The sequence below is a fragment of the Rhinoderma darwinii genome, chromosome 3 (genome assembly GCF_050947455.1).
Source record: "Rhinoderma darwinii isolate aRhiDar2 chromosome 3, aRhiDar2.hap1, whole genome shotgun sequence".
NCBI classification, from domain to species: domain Eukaryota; kingdom Metazoa; phylum Chordata; class Amphibia; order Anura; family Rhinodermatidae; genus Rhinoderma; species Rhinoderma darwinii.
Genome location: NC_134689.1, coordinates 371,453,782 through 371,470,278, shown reverse-complemented (window position 1 = coordinate 371,470,278; position 16,497 = coordinate 371,453,782). Strand labels below are relative to the sequence as shown.

Sequence of the window (16,497 nt, the reverse complement as noted above, 5' to 3'; positions counted from 1 at the left end):
GGACGGGCTATGCAAGTAGGCAGGGACTGAGTGGCGGGTAGATTAGGGCTCACCTGTCTGTCTCCCTATCCTGACATTACACTATCTATCTGTCTATCTCATATCTATCTATCCTTTCAGCTGATAAAACTTTCAGCCGGACAGACTGAGGAAATTTCCCAGAAAACACTAAAACCAAACGTGTCTAGTAAATCTAGTAATGTTCCTATCAGGGCTCTCGTGGTGGCAGGTCCCTGATATTTCTATCTATAAGCCATATTCAGGAAACATTTCCTATTGTCCCAGTTCACTGGTCATAAGATAAAACCCCTCTAGTATAAGCAGAGATCAGGCTCATGGTGGTGATGGAGCAGGTTTGAGTCAGTTCTATGATATTTATGCTGAAGCAGACATGTTTATGGGATTTTTAGTGTTGTTCATCATTTTACAGTGGACTTATCCAGACACAAGAGCGGAAGTTTTTCATTGAACCTCTGAAATTCACAACTAGTGAGCAACATGCAGTATATGAGCAAGTGGAAGCATCCAACTCCACCTGCGGTGTCAGTAACGACCCTCCACCACAGAAGCCACCGTCCATTTCATCATTTCGGGCTTCAAATGTTGAGGTAACTTTGTTTGTTTGGTCCCCTGTGCTGTCCTATCTGAGCACGGTCTAGAATAGAGAGGGGATCCGGAGCTCAGGCTTTTTTTAAGAGGTTCTCTATGAGTCCTGGCTGCATTTATACAGCTTTTTACATTTCATACTAAATCATATAAAACTGTATATCCCAGAGCTTAGCATCTCCACCTCTATCCTAAGCTTTAGAGAGGGTAATATAGAAGGACTGACAAATGGAGGTAAACTGCTGGGAAGGGATATGAGCCATAAATCCAAAGTATTACCTCGACTGTACTAGTAAAAGAGATTCACCTATGGCCAATTCTAGGGACTCTCTACCTTCTATTATTTACTCATGAATCATTCATATACATACGTAGGTTATCTGGCTTCCAATGGAATGAGCTCTAGTATACTAGTATACATGTGATACAGAGGGAGATTAGATTGTGAGCTCCGCTGGGTACAGGTCATTGCCCCAATGAGAGTGCTTTCTATGTGGAATACATCAAAGCTTTATAAATAATGGTTAAAAATTAAAACACTAATCCAAAACATATAACAATGAATAAGGCTTTGTTCACACCAAATGGGACTATTAATGGAAACTTTTCACTATATTTTTCTGCAAAAACAATAGAACAGAATAACATACAGGGAAACGTCAGTGTGAACTGAGTCTTAGGATTTCAGCAGGAAAAACACCATAAAACAAACCCAATGCGGCATCACCTGATTTTTCCTCTTTATCGAATTACAGAAATTTAAAGGGGACCTGTCACAATTTTTTTGCTAATGGATTAAACATAGGGGAATGAGCAGATCCTGTGAGCCATACTAATAGCGGAGATATTCTTCCGTGTTCTCCGAAAGCCTGTGTAGACAATTATGTTCTGGATAACTTACCCCCCCCCCCCACATACTGTATTCAGCTTAGACCTACAGCAGTCCCAGGCTGAGAAGAGTCCTCCTTCTACTCCGCCAATCACACAACAGGTAGAGCTGCATATGTGTTATGTAACTGGTATAGTTTAATGGACCTGTACACTCCGCAGTGTTATTTCATAGGGGACATATTGGTGACAGATCCCCTGTAAATTACTGATAGGTATTTACTAAACTGATTCTTATTTTTATTGCGATGTTTGTGGTGGAAATCGCAGCTTTTCTGCCGCAAAAATGGGGAAAACCTGCAACAGAGTGTCGGTGATTCCGCAGCATAAATTGACATGCTGCTGAATAAAAATACGCACCGCTGGTTAATTTGTGAACTGTTTCTCAGACGATTTTTTTTCCACTGTGTGTTTCTGCTACTATAATACGCTGCAGATTTTCTGCAATGAAATCCGTTGCGGAAAATCCGAAGTCATTACGCTGTGTGTGTTCCTACCCTAAATTAAGTTTTACATTATTTTCAACTATTTTAGAAGGACAATCTGTGGAAAACCAAAAAATACATTGACTTCTTGATGGTGGCTGATCAGAGTATGGTAAGTGATATGTTACATGGATGATAGAAATATTCTTCTGTATGTCATCTATACCCATTAGATTTCAGCACATATCTCCAACAATATAGGATGACAAAGTCTCTAACCACCAGAAGTGAAATGTTATAGCTGCCCTGACGGATGTAAATCTGGACATGACCCTGCTACTTCTGTTCCTCCTGTCAGCAGTACACTGTATTATAGAGCTGTGGATACTGTTATGTACTGATATTTTGTAAAGTTGAATTTCTTCAAAAGATTTTTTTTCAAGACTATTGTAGGTTCTACCACTAGTGGTCGCTATTGTACACCATCCACCACTTCTGTATCGACTCTGAAATATTACAGTGCCTGAATGGTATAGAGGGTTGTCTGATATGGATATTGAGAGTTATAAATTCTTAGATGGCTCAGCTGATCTTACTATGTCGTTTTTAACCCCTTCCCGACATTTTTCGTAAGTATACGTCATGGAAAGCCAGTGCTTCCTGCAAAATGTTGTATACTTACGACAAATGCATGGCACCGGCTCAGAAGCTGAGTCGGTGCCATCATCCCCGGATGTCACCCTGATGTAATGGCGGTGATTGAAGTTAGCTTTCATCCCCGCCATTAACTTATAAAAACTATAGCTCGTCTCGCAAAACACAAGCCCTCATACGGCTCCATCGACGAAAGAATTAAAATGTTATGGTTCTCACAACTTGGTGACACAAAAAATACATTCTTTTTACAAAAGTAATTTTATTGTGCAACCAGTTGTAAAACATGAAAAACTGCTATAAATTTGGTATCGCCGGAATCACACTGACCCGCAGAATAAAGTTAACATGCAATTTATAACGCATGGTGAACGCTATATAAAAAAAACTAAAAAAACTAGAATTGCTGTTTTTTGGTCACCTAGCCTCCCAAAAAATAGGATAAAAAGTGATCAAAAAGTCGCATGTACCCCAAAATGGTACCAATAATAACTACCGCTCGTCCCGCAAAAAAAAGCCCTCATACCACTACGTCTATGAAAAAATAAAATTAGTTAAGGCTCCAATAAGTCAGGAAATAAAAATATGCAGTTGTTCAGGTCCGAGGGGAACATTTCTTCTGTTTCAAGAGGCGATTTATCAAGGACCTAAAATTAGGGAACCAGGAAGGGGAGAGCCCAAACATATCTGCTGGAAGCGAGGGCGCCCGTATTATACCAGGACAACACTTTCCCAGCAAAATTCCCCAAACTGCAAAGGTGCGGAGTGTGGACCAAAAGGGGGATAAGAAAGGACATTTATCAGTGCAACACCGGCCTGTGCAGAAAGGATTGCTCCACAGCGTAACACACATCTATGGATTATTTTATTGTTTTTTTTACCCCATTATTATACCACCTGACTATGCCCCTGATGTACTCTGCCCAGCTTACATGTACCCCCACATTATAAACTGAAATACCAGTAAAACTCCAAACAAAACTACTACCAAGCAAAATCCACGCTCCAAAAGCCAAATGACACTTTCTCCCTTCTGAGCCCTTCAACGTGCCCAAACAGCTGTTTACTTCCACATATATGGCATCGCCATACCCCGGAGAATCTTTTTAACAATTTTTGGGGTCTGTGTCTCCTGTGCATAAGCTGGACACTACATATTTGCCACTGAAATGGCATATCTAGGGAAAAATTGAAATATTTTCTTTGCACCATCCGCAGCGCAATCATTTAAGGAAAAGTCCTGTAAGGTGAAAATGCTCACTACACCCCTTAATAACTGCCTTGAGGGGTGTAGTTTCCAAAAAGGGGTCACTTCTCAGGGGTTTTCTTTTATTATTTCACATCAGAGCCTCTGCAATTGTAAACCAATACTGTGTAAATCGCCAAATTAGGCCTCAATTTCGCATGGTACTCTCTCACTCCTGAGCCAGGTCGAATGTCCAGGCAAGAGATTACTGCCACATGTAGGGTGATTCTAAAACCGGGAAACAGCATAATAATTAGAGGGCTGTCTTATTATGGTGGCACCAGCTGGGCGCCACATATTGGAATATCTATGGAAAAAATCTCATTCTCACTCTGCAACATCGAGTGCACACTAATTTCTGCAAAACACCTGCGGGGTTAACATGTTCACTACACCCCTAGGTTAATACCTTGAGGGTTGTAGTTTCCAAAATGGGGTCACTTTTGAGGGGTTTCCACTGTTTTGGTCCCACAGGGGCTTTGCAAATCCGACATAGCAGCCAGAAACCAATCCAGCAAAATCTGCACTCCAAAAGCCAAATGCCGCTCCTTCCCTTCTGATCCCGTGCCCAAACAGCAGTTTATGACCACATATGGGGTATTGCCGTAGTCAGGAGAAATTGCGTTACAAATTTTGAGGTTCTTTTTCTCCTTTATTTTTTGAGAAAATTAGAAATTTTGAGCTAAAACAACGTTTTTTGGGAAAAAAATGTAATTTTTATTTTCACTGCCCAATTCAAATAAAATGTATGAAACACCTGTGGGGTCAAAATGCTCACTACACCCCTAGATTAATTTCTCATGGGGAGTAGTATGCCAAATTGAGTCGCTTTTGGGGATTTTCCACTGTACTGGTACCTTAGGGGCTTTGCAAAGCGACATGGTGTCAAGAAACCAATCTAGCAAAATCTGTGCTCCAAAAGCCAAATGGCGCTCCTTCCCCTCGGAGCCCTGCCGTGTGCCCAAACAGCAGTTTATGACCACATATGGGGTATTTCCGTACTCCAGAGAAGTTGCTTTACAAATGTTGGGGTTCTTTTTTTCCTTTATTTGTTGAGAAAATGAAAAATGTTGAGCTAAAGCTAAGTCTTATTGGAAAAAAATATATATTTTTATTTTCACTGCCCAATTTTAATAAAATCTATAAAACACCTGTGGGGTCAAAATGCTCGCTACACCCCTAGATGAATTCCTCAAGGGGTGTAGTTTCCTAAATGGAGTCACCTTTTGGGCGTTTTCCGTGTTTTGGTCCTTCAGGCGCTTTGCAAATGCGACATTCCTGCTAAATTTGAGCTCCAAAAGCCAAATAGCACTCTTTCCCTTCTAAGCCCTGCCGTGTGTCCAAACAGCCATTTATGACCACATGTGGGGTATTGTTTTACTCAGGAGAAATTGTTTTACAAATTTTGCAGTGCTTTTTCTCCTTTAGTCTTTGTGGAAATCAGAAAAAATTAACTAAACCTACATTTTCTTTGAAAGCATGTAGATTTTAATTTTCACGGCATAATTCCAATAATTTCTGCAAAAAACCTGTGGGGTCAAAATGCTGACTAGACCCCTAGATAATTTCCGTGAGGGGTGTAGTTTTGCGAATGTGGTAACTTTTGGGGGATTTCCACTGTTTTGGCACCACAAGACCTCTTCAAACCTGACATGGTGCCTAAAATATATTCTAATAAAAAGGAGTCCCCAAAATCCACTAGGCGCTCCTTTGTTTCTGAGGCCGGTGCTTCAGTCCATAAGCACACTAGGGCCACATGTGGGATATTTCCTAAAACTGCAGAACCTGGGCAATAAATAATGAGTTGCATTTCTCTGGTAAAACTTTGTGTTACAAAAAAACAATGGATTAAAAATGAATTTCTGCAACAACAAAAAAATGACATTTGTAAATTTCACCTCTACTTTGCTTTAATTCCTGTGAAACGTCTTAAGGGTTAAGAAACTTTCTAAATTCTGTTTTTAATACTTTGAGGGGTGAAGTTTTTAAAATGAGGGTGACTTTTGGGGGGGTTTCTAATATATAAGGCCCTAAAAGCCACTTCACAACTGAACTGGTCCCTTAAAAAAATAGCCTTTTGAAATGTTCTTGAAAATGTGAGAAATTGCTGCTAAAGTTCTAAGCCTTGTAAAAGAAAAAGATGTCCAAAAAACTATGCCAATCTAAAGTAGACATATGGGCGATGTTAATTATCAACAATTGTATGTGCTTTAACAGCCTAAGTTACAAGTAGGTACATTTAAATTTAGAAAAATGCTAATTTTTGCAATTTTTCACTAAATTTTGGTGTTTTTCACAATTAAATACTAAATGTACCAAGCAAATTTTGCTAGTAACATAAAGTCCAATGTGTCACAAGAAAACAATCTCAGAATCGCTTGGATAGGCAAAAGTATTCCAAAGTTATTACCACATAAAGTGAAACATGAAAAATGAGGCTCTGTCAGGAAGGTCAAAAGTGGCCAAAGCGGGAAGAGATCATTGCTGTTATATGATGATGATTATTATTATTATTATTATTATTATTATTATTATTGTAGTTATTACCAATGAATGATTTAATTTGTAGTTTACAAATTAATTCCCAAATCTTTAGCCATAACTACAGATGGACACAACCATTCACTGATTTTGTTATTGTTTTTACCAACCTCAAGCTACAAAGTTGGCAAAAAGTTCTGTTAATACTAAATGTGCCCCTTTTGTGGAAATCTCAGCTACATATCGATCGCAGTTGTCTTAATGTTTGAAAGATTAAAGTTTGACAGATAGAAGTGAAACTAATGACAACTATAACAAGTGGTGTGTCATAGTGAGACGGGAACCAGCTCTGAACCATCTCCTGCTGCTTCCCTTCACAGTCCCATTGAGTTATATAGAGGATAAAATTGAGTTTACATGTAGCTGCCACTAGGGAACCTCACTACATATAGATTTAGACAGCTCCAAATACGTTCAATGGTAGCTGTATAAATCTATATACAGTGAGCTCCTCTTGGTGGTGGCTGCAGGAAGCTAGAATTTTACTATTGAGCTGTATCACTATATAAAGCCAGCATATCCAAAAAATGAAGAAATGAAAATAAATAAATAATTACAGACTTTATATATATATATATATATATATATATATATATATATATATATATATATATAGTCTCATACACTACGTCCAGTTTTATTTGCTATAAAAAAAAAATTCCCCTTTTGGGTGTGGGGCCCATTCTATGTACGCTCCTGGGTATAACCCGAGATGTGTTCACATAAATATCAGTGATCTGTAAGTCAGACAGTGATTGTACAACTGTTCTCACATGTCAAAAACTCTTAATTCTTCCAGTACAATAAATATGACCGCAATATACAAAGTGTTAAACAGCGACTGTTTGGACTGACGAATTTTGTGAATAAGGTAAGACTGCTGGTAACAGATACACTACTAGAATAACTTCATCTGGACTGTATTGGTAGCTTTTCTTCATTGCCTGGTATTATCCAGACTTATCTCTTCTTCCTTACACAGGTTTATAAAAACATCAATATTTTTGTTGCCCTCATTGGGATTGAAATTTGGGACTCTGGAGATCAGATAGAGGTGGTCCCCGATGTTGACAAGCTCCTAGATAGATTCTCTAATTGGAGGATTCAGACCCTGCTGCCCAGGAAGCCTCATGACAATGCCCAGTTTATCACGTAAGCCTCCAGCCACCAGGACTAATATCCACGATGCCCGGATTCTGACTGATTACATAATTTCCATTGTGTTTTTGTCTGGTGTGAACTGATTCTCATGATATTAAGGGATCAGTCTTTTTCTTCCAGGCATGTTGACTTCAGTGGTAGCACAGTTGGATATGCAGGTTTGTCTGTGATGTGTGATGATTTGTCTTCTGGAATTAACCAGGTAAGTTCAGTGTATGCACAGTTTAAGCAGCACCTTAAAGGGATTGTCCTATCAGAATAATCCCTGTCCATATGCCCTATTAGGCCCGCTTAGGACCCCCGCGATGTGTCAGAACTATGTGCTCTGGCGAACTTGGCGTGTCCTTGCATTACACAGACTGACATTTATTGCTGAAGGGGAAATGTTTGAATGGCCGCAGCTTCCCTGGCAATAACAGCTCATTGCTAGGGTGAGAGAAGCCAGACCCACAGCATGTCCTTGCAAAATTAAATTTCTTGTTAAAGTACTCATCGGAGGACACAGTACCATGGGTATAGGTCGCTGTCACTAGGAGGCTGACACTAGGTAAATATAAAAAATGTGTGGCTCCGCCCTGTGGGCTATACCCTCTGCTGAGATCTCAGTCTGCCTCCGCAGGAGTCAGACATGTCCTTTTTGCAGGCAATTCTGCTAGATTTTATTTTTATTTTTTTTTCAGGTGCAGGGTGCGAGTCCCTAGTGTGTTCCACTTGGTGACTCCCCTGCGGGCGCTGGGTGGAAGGAATTTTCTACAGTTTCAGTGGATGCCCGCAACTTTGGCGGATGCTACTCCCACCTCAGTGGATGCCCACCTCTCTGGTGGAAGTTTCCCGCCTTGGTCACCCAGTCCCCTATTATTACCGCAACGGCAGTTAAGGATGCAGGACAGCCGCACTACGTTTATGCGTTTTCTGAAGGGGTGACAGGCTGTGCCTGAAGACGACTGACAGGTAAGTCCTCCTTCCCCCCGCCATTGGGAGCTGCTGTTGTGGTGGAGCATTCAGACTTTGTCAGCGGGCTTAGCAGCATTATACATAGAGGAGTTATTTTTTTTTCTGAGGTGTTGTGTCCGTACTAAGTTTTTTAACATTTATGTGCTTTCAGACATATTTTCAGCATTATCTTCTATTTTTTACTACAAGCCGCGGCGTTCTGCCGGTGGCGTTATTAATTTTGGCCCCGGCTTTGGTTCTCTGCTAGGCTGCAAGCTGGCCACGCCCCCTCGCACTCCCACTTACTCTCCTCCCCGTCCCACCGTTTTCCCATGCCGTTTTCACGTTCTGATTGGTCACCAGGCGGGACCTGAGTCACATGCCTGCCCTGTCCAACCAGCGTGGCATGTGTTTTTGGCTGGAGGGAAGGTGTTATTCTGTTCTCCTCAGACGCTTCTCTCTATCACCGCCAGTGAACACCATAGTACACTGAGCGGTGTACAGAAGTAATACAGCGCTGGAAATATTCCTGCTTCACAGGGGACACAAAACCTAGGGAGTCTGTTAGGATGGACGTTGGCTATAGTGTTTTTTTGCAAAAGGCTCATAATATGTCTTCAAAAGGTAAAGCTCATAAGACGCCAACCCCCCCTCACCCCCGCCATTGTAACGCAATTTACGTGTACACGGTGCAGTACTAAGTTTCCATGCGGGCAGGCTGACCCAGTTTGTGTTCAAAGCCCCCTGCCAAAACCACCCCAGGATTCCCCAGCTCTCACGGTTAGTGAGCATATTACCCCCCAATAAACAGCTTCCCTCACCCAGGCGGTAGATAATCTTACCCGCCTCTCTCAGGCCACGACTAATGCCTTACAACGCCTTCCTCAGCAGTTAGCGTCCCAACTGTCTGACGCCTCTCAGGCACCACTGTCCATTCAGGCCCCCAGACATTCTTCCCTGGATTGCACTCGTTCTAGTTCTCCCAGTGCATCCCGCAAGCGAGCCAGGAAATCAAGGAGATAGCATTCTTCCTCTGAAATGCTCTTTGGATAAAAATACTGCATGCATCGTTCATTATTTTCATTCAAGAGATATATCTGAACAAGCTTCTTCAGGAGACGTCTCCCTCCGATTCTGAGTTTGAGTGTAATAGAAGCAAATCTACTCTTCCTGCTGTGAAGGATCTCATTAAGGCAGTGAGAGATATACTTTAGATTGCGGATGATCCTGCTGAATCCTCTGAAAATGAGTCATTATTGCATCGCCACTCGTGACCCCCTTTGGTCTTTCCAGATCATAAGGGTTTTGACAAATTGTTTTCTGATGCGTGGAAACATCCTGACCGGTCTATGCACGTGTCCAAGAGTGCGGACTATGTTTCCTTTCTCTGATGAGTGTATTGCCAAATGGTCAGCTCACCCCAAGGTAGATGCTCCCATGGCCCGGCTTTATGAAAATACGACCTTATTGGTTGCAGATGCTTCCACCTTAAAGGATCCTGTTGATGCCAAAGTGGAGTCTATGGCAAGAGCCACTTTCAGAGCGGCCGCAGCTTCAGACAGGGTTTTTTTGCAGCATATTGGGTTAGCTTGGCTAGTATTGAAGTACTCGACTACAGGACGTAATTGATTCAGGGGACACTCAAGTCTATACTTCCCTGCTAGCTGCACAGCTTTTGCAGATGTCTAAATATATCTGTGACATCTCTGTCCAAGCTGCCAATAGGTCAGCTAAGGCCATGGCTAATGCGGTAGCTGTACGCAGGGCCACTTGGACTAGGAACTGGGCTACTGACAGTGTCTCTAGGAAGAAGGTTTTCACCCTTCAATTTGCCCAGGATCTCCTTTATGGACCTAACCTGGTCCAACTAATTTCTGAGGCTACAGGAGGAAGGAGCACTTTATCTTCCACAACGTCGTCAAAGACTATGCCCAATTCCCTCAGTCAGAAGACAAGATGGTTTCGTTAATTTCGGTACTCGGCCCCATGTCAGAGGCAGAACTCAAGAGACTCCCGTCCCTTCCGAGTGCAGAGACCTTCCTTCTGGTCTAGAAACTCCTGGCAGCCCCGCAACAGACCTGCTCCGGCACAGCGGGCTTTCACAGCCTGAAAATTTGCCCTCTCCCGAGCTGCTACCTCGGGTGGGGGGACAGCTGCTCCCCTTCCAGGAGACATGGCTCAAAAACATCGAAGACACCTAGGTGCAGGAGGTTGTGTTGACATGCTACAAAATAGAGTTTTCTTCTTGCCCTCCTGGGCGGTTATTTTTATCAATTCCTCCAGGGCCCAAGCTTTTTCTCAAGCCATTCAAAACCTCCCCCATCAAGGAGTAGTTGTCCCAGTACCAACTCTAGAACTGTCCAAAGGGTTTTATATAAACCTTTTCACAGTACAAAAGAAAGATGGATCTCTTCGACCCATTTTGGATCTCAATTGATATCTGAAGATTCAAAGTTTTTGCATGGAGTCTCTGCGATCGGTCGTCGCTTCCTTGGAGGTCTAGGGATTCCTGTCCTCAATAGACATCAAGGATGCTTATCTTCATGTTCCCATTGCTGAAGTACATGAGCATTTCCTGCGCTTTGCAGTAGGTTCCGAGCATTTCCAGTTTGTGGCCCTCCCCTTCCGACTGGCCACGCTTCCAAGGGTCTTCACCAAGATCATGGCGGTGCCCATGGCTCTCATCGGATCCAGGGGAATAGCGGTTATCCCATAATTGGACGACTTTCTGGTACATTCCAAACAGGAAGACTTGGACAGCCTCAACATTACACTGGATTGCCTTTGCAGATTCTGATGGTCGATCAACAGCGCCACGTCATCCCCCACTCCTTCTCAGAGAAAGGAGTTTTTAGGGATAGTCCTGGATACACAGGCAGCCAAGGTATTCTTACCCAGAGAAAAAAATCACCACTCTCAGACAGGGAGTGACAGTACTCTGTAGGAATGCTCCTTGCTCCATCCGCTTCTGCATGAAAGTCTTGGTGACGATAGACTTAACCTTCGAGGCAGTTCCATTTGCTCAATTTCAGTCCCGATCTCTACAGCTGGCAATTCTATCTCGCTGGGACAAGTCTCCGGACTCCTAGGATCTGACGATCCATCTGTCCTCTTCAGTCAAGAAAGATCTGCTGTGGTTGATGTCTTTCCCCAACATCTCTCAGGGAAAGCCCTTCGCAACTCTCTCCTGGCAAGTCATCACAACGGATGCAAGTTTGTCCGGCTGGGCGGTGGTCTTCAGCTGTCTCACAGTCCAGGGCACCTGGTCAAACCCGGAAGCTCAGCTCCTGATTAACATCTTGGAGCTGAGGGCCACCTTCCTGGCCTTGTCTCACTGGACGTCTCGTCTCCATGGTGGAGTTCCAGTGCGGATACAGTCAGACAACTCTACAGCAGTGGCGTACCTCAATCATTAGGGAGGTACAAGAAGCAAGACTGTATGGAACAAAACCGCCAAGATCCTTCGCTGGATGGAACAAAATGTCCCAGCAATCTCAGCAGTGCACATCCCAGCAGTAGACAACTGGGAGGCATATTAGCTGACATGGGAATGCCTGGATCCCAGAGAATGGTCTCTTCATCCAGAGATTTTTCACTGCGTTTGCATTCGGTGGAGTTTCCCGGACGTGGATCTCTTCGCCTCACACCTCACCTGGTTTTCCCCTGGTCGTCCTTCTACCTCAAATATCTTTTTTTATCTTCCACTACTGCCTCGAGTGCTGAAAACGGTCAGGGACGCAGGAGTCCCAGTCATTCTGTTGGCTCCAGACTGGCCTCGCAGAGCTTGGTACGCCGGTCTCATCCTCCTGTTAGTGGCCGCTTCCTCTGCGGAACCACCTCCTTTCCCAAGGTCCAATGTTCCACTCTGTTTTACCTCGGCTGCGTTTGACAGCTTGGCTGTTGAAACCGCGGTTTTGAAGTTCAAAGCTTTCTCTGATCCGGTCATTCAGACCAAGATTAAGGACCGGAAGGCTCAATTCCAAAGAATTTACCATCGCACATAGTTGGCTTATTTTAGGTGGTATGAATCCCATCAGTTCCACCCTCTCCTTTTTTTCCATCCCGTAAATTCTGGCCTTCCTCCAAGTTGGTTTGGATCAGGGACTCAGGTTGGCTACGCTAAAGGGGCAGGTTTCAGCCCTATCTTTGCTTTCCAACGCATTTTGGCTTTCTGAACTCCAATTAAGACTTTTTTGCAGGGAGTCGCACATTGTGGTCCTCCTTATCTGTCTCCTCTGGAACCTTGGGATCTCAACCTGGTCCTTGACACTCTCCACGCTGCACCCCTCAAACCTTTGCGGGAAGTTTCTCTCAGGATCTTATCCTGGAAGGTAGTTTACCTTGTGGTGATAACCTCTATCCGTAGAGTTTCTGAACTTGTGGTGATCACCTCTATCCTTTCATCTAAATGAGGACATTGTTCTTCCTTCATTTTGTCCTAAACCCTTACATCCTCGAGAATGTGCCTCACGTTGCCTGGATGTCGTTAGAGCCGTTCGGGTCTACATTGAAGCTATAAAGTCCATCCATAAGACGGACACACTTTTTGTTGTTCCTGAGGGCCATCGCAAGGCCCATCTTCAAAGGCCACCATTGCTAGCTGGATAGGTTTGGCTGTTAAAAAGGCCTACTCTGCAAAGGGTAGGGGACCTGCATTCCAGGTCACTGCTAATTCTACTATTGCAGTTGGGGCCTCCTGGGCAGTGCGGCATCAGGCTCCTGCCCCTCAGATCTGTAAAGCCGCAACCTGGTCCTCGTTACATACTTTTCCGAGGTTTTACCCGATCCGTGCTTTGGCTTCTGCCGATACCAGTTTGAGTCGAATGGTTTTAGCCTGCTCGCATGGCTGTGATTCTTTTTTGCCACCTTAAGGGACTGCTTTAGGACGTCCCATGGTACTGTGTCCCTTAGTGAATACTTTATCAAGAAAACAGGATTTTTGTACTTACCAGTGAAATCCCTTTCTTGTTGAATTCACTGGGGGAAACAGGTCCCACCCTATTTCTTATTGCTATGTTTTTGGCCTTCTGGAGGTTGCTTTTCTCATTGGAAACATATTGTGTTAAACCTTCTCTGTTCCCCTACTGCTCTTGTTACAAACTGAGGAGCTGAGTGCTAAGCAGAGGGTATAGCCCACTGGGAGGAGCCATACTTTTTATATTTACCTAGTGACAGCGGCCTATACCCATGGTACTGTGTCCCCCAGTGAATTCAACAAGAAACAGATTTTACTGGTAAGTACAAAAATCCTGTTGTCTTCATGAGACAACCTCTTTAAAGGGGTTGTCTGGTTTAATAAAGTAAATAGAGGGGAATCCTTCATTTGGGGCTTCCATCTTAATGATGGATTCTCTGAATGAAGGACCTTTGTAGCTGGAGGAGAGTTCAGCTAAAAAGACTCAGCCTGTCTGAGTATTACAGAGCCGCACGGTCCATGATGTGCCATGAGCCAGATAACCTCCTGCCCTAGACTCCTGCACAGCCCTGCATAGATTTTTGCCTTTACATATATTATGCACATTGGCTGTTCAGGATGGTGAGACATAACCCTACAGTATGTGTCATTTTTATTTTCAGGATGCTGCTGGTAGGTATGTCACCATGTTGTTTAGTGCTGTCATGGTGTCTATGGGGATTTCTCTGGGACATGCAATGTCCACTTCATATCAATTGGCTATAAAGAGGTGTGGGATTTTTTGGGGGCATTATTATTGGCTTGGAGGTAATAAAAATGCATATTGGGAGATTAATTTCTGGGAGATCTGATGGAGGGGTTGCTGATCTAGACCAGGTTATTCTGTGAGGGAGTCTCATTTGCCTTATATCCTGTGACCTCTTCTATGAGAGCAGCGCCCCTCTAGAAGACCGTTTTTCACTGTATAATAAGGTGGTTTAGTGAATTGTCTGTTCTCCGAGTAGCATGTGTAGTGTGATGTGTGATAGATTCAATCTTGTATTTCTAATAATACTTTATATGTTACTGTACGTTACTTTTTCATGAATCACTTTAATCATCCCCTCTTACGGTCTTTTATCTAGGATCACAGCAGATTTGTTGGCTCTGTTGGTGCCACAGTCGCTCATGAGATGGGTCATAACCTCGGGATGCCTCATGATAAGTCTGGCTGTACATGCGGAGATGCTCCCTGTGTCATGTTTCCAAGTCTCGGGTAAAAGCACCAACTTCAATTTACCTCACGCCTTGTACATGTTTCTAGGTCATACAGGACAGATGACATTCTAGTTAATGGTGGTTCAGGCCATAACTGATCTTCTCCTTTTCTATACTTAAAGTGTAGCTAAACATTTAACAAACTTCTGACATGTCATAGTGACATGTCAGAAGTTTTGATTGGTGGGGGTCCGAGCACTGAGACCCCACCAATCGCTAAAACGAAGCAGCTGAAGCGCTCGTGTGAGCGCTGAGCTGCTTCGTTTCTGTTCGACTTTTTCCGTAAATAAATGTATCGGAGTGCGGGCTCATAGACTTTCTATTGGGCCCGTACTCCGATACATTCAATTCCGGAAAAAGCCGAACAGACATGAAGCGGCTCAGCACTCACACGATTTGTTAAACGTTCAGCTACACTTTAATGTATTTCCGAGTTTGGTAATATTATCTATAATCGCACCTGGTTTTCGCCAATGGGAAATAATGGCAGCTGTGGATACAAAACACAATCACATGATATTGCCATGGGTGTAACTACCAGGGTGGCAGGCATAGCAGCTGCTATGGGGCACCAACAGCTGATTGAACCTCCACTATTAAAAGAGGGGCAGGAGATGGAGAAGATATAGTAGAATTCAGAACACCGAATGGCCAAGGAAGGGAGGAAAAGATACAGGGAATGAAGCCATGTCCATAACCTTCCACTACTTTGCTGAACACATTTGCTGTTGACAGCAGTTATTGTTGAGTGCGGCCACTTCTAAATTTTGCTATGGGACTCCAATCACATGTTCTACTGACTGCATTTTACATTAGGAAACAGTTCAGTTCTCCCTCTGTGATCCCAGCCTAAAGGTTCGTGCACAACCCCATTGTCCGCAGATCTTCTTGTGCAGTTGCTACCAGTCCCCTACATAACAATGTATTTCTTATTCCAGCTCTGCACCTCCACTCATGTTCTCCAGCTGCAGCGTCGGGGATCTGAAGAGATTTATCTACAATAACTTTCCAGACTGCATGTTAAATGTGCCACAGGCATCACAACTGCTGTCTCCTCCCTTGTGTGGTAATAAGTTTGTTGAAAGTGGAGAGGAGTGTGACTGTGGTGAACCCCAGGTATTGGCCCCTCTAATATCAGCTGCATTGTATAATGTGTAAGGGTATGTTCACACGGCAGCCTCCGTTACGGCTGAAATTACGGTGCTGTTTTCAGGAGAAAACAGCTCCTGAATTTCAGACGTAATGGCATGTGCAGGCGCTTTTCGCAGCGTCCATTACGGACGTAATTGGAGCTGTTTTTCTATGGTGTCAATGGAAAACGGCTCCAATTACGTCTCAAGAAGTGACAGGCACTTCTTTGATGTGGGCGTCTTTTTTACGCGCCGTCTTTTGACAGTGGCACGTAACATCGTAAAACCCATTCAAATGAATGGGCAGATGTTTGCCGGCGCATTGAAGCCGTATTTTCAGATGTAATTCGGGGTTAAAACGCCCGAATTACGTCCGTAAATAGGGTGTGTGAACCCAGCCTTAGGATGTGTATGTGATCCTTGTGAGTTCCGTCTTTTTTTTTGTAGCACAAATCAGATCCCACTGGAGGAAAGCAGAGAAAACTTCTGTTGTACTACATTCACACACAGCAGTTTTACTGCAGCAGCCAGATGTTTCAATATTGTGAAGTAATGCTTAAAAATCCTGTGTAAGGCCAGGATCACACACGCCGTTTTGATGAAGTTTGTGGCTCAGTTTTTTTAGTGGAAACTAGAAGTGTATCCAAAAGAAAGCAAAAGTATAAAGAAAAGACTGATGCATCTCTTTTAGTTTTGTGTCCACTCTTGTGTTTGGCTATAAAAAAACAGCCAAAAACTGCA

At 43.4% G+C, this 16,497-nt stretch overlaps 1 protein-coding gene across 6 annotated transcripts in view; it reads left to right on the top strand.

Moving 5' to 3' along the window:
• LOC142750006 (zinc metalloproteinase-disintegrin-like 4a) overlaps positions 1 to 16,497 on the top strand; it is an 81,802-nt gene that overhangs the window by 50,151 nt on the left and 15,154 nt on the right. For all 6 annotated transcript variants that reach the window (XM_075858699.1, XM_075858695.1, XM_075858697.1 and 3 more), the window contains exons 7-13: positions 431 to 608; positions 2,029 to 2,091; positions 7,160 to 7,231; positions 7,343 to 7,512; positions 7,642 to 7,723; positions 14,494 to 14,624; positions 15,565 to 15,742. In XM_075858699.1, coding sequence (XP_075714814.1) covers positions 431 to 608; positions 2,029 to 2,091; positions 7,160 to 7,231; positions 7,343 to 7,512; positions 7,642 to 7,723; positions 14,494 to 14,624; positions 15,565 to 15,742 — 874 coding nt within the window. The remainder of the gene's footprint in view (positions 1 to 430; positions 609 to 2,028; positions 2,092 to 7,159; positions 7,232 to 7,342; positions 7,513 to 7,641; positions 7,724 to 14,493; positions 14,625 to 15,564; positions 15,743 to 16,497) is intronic.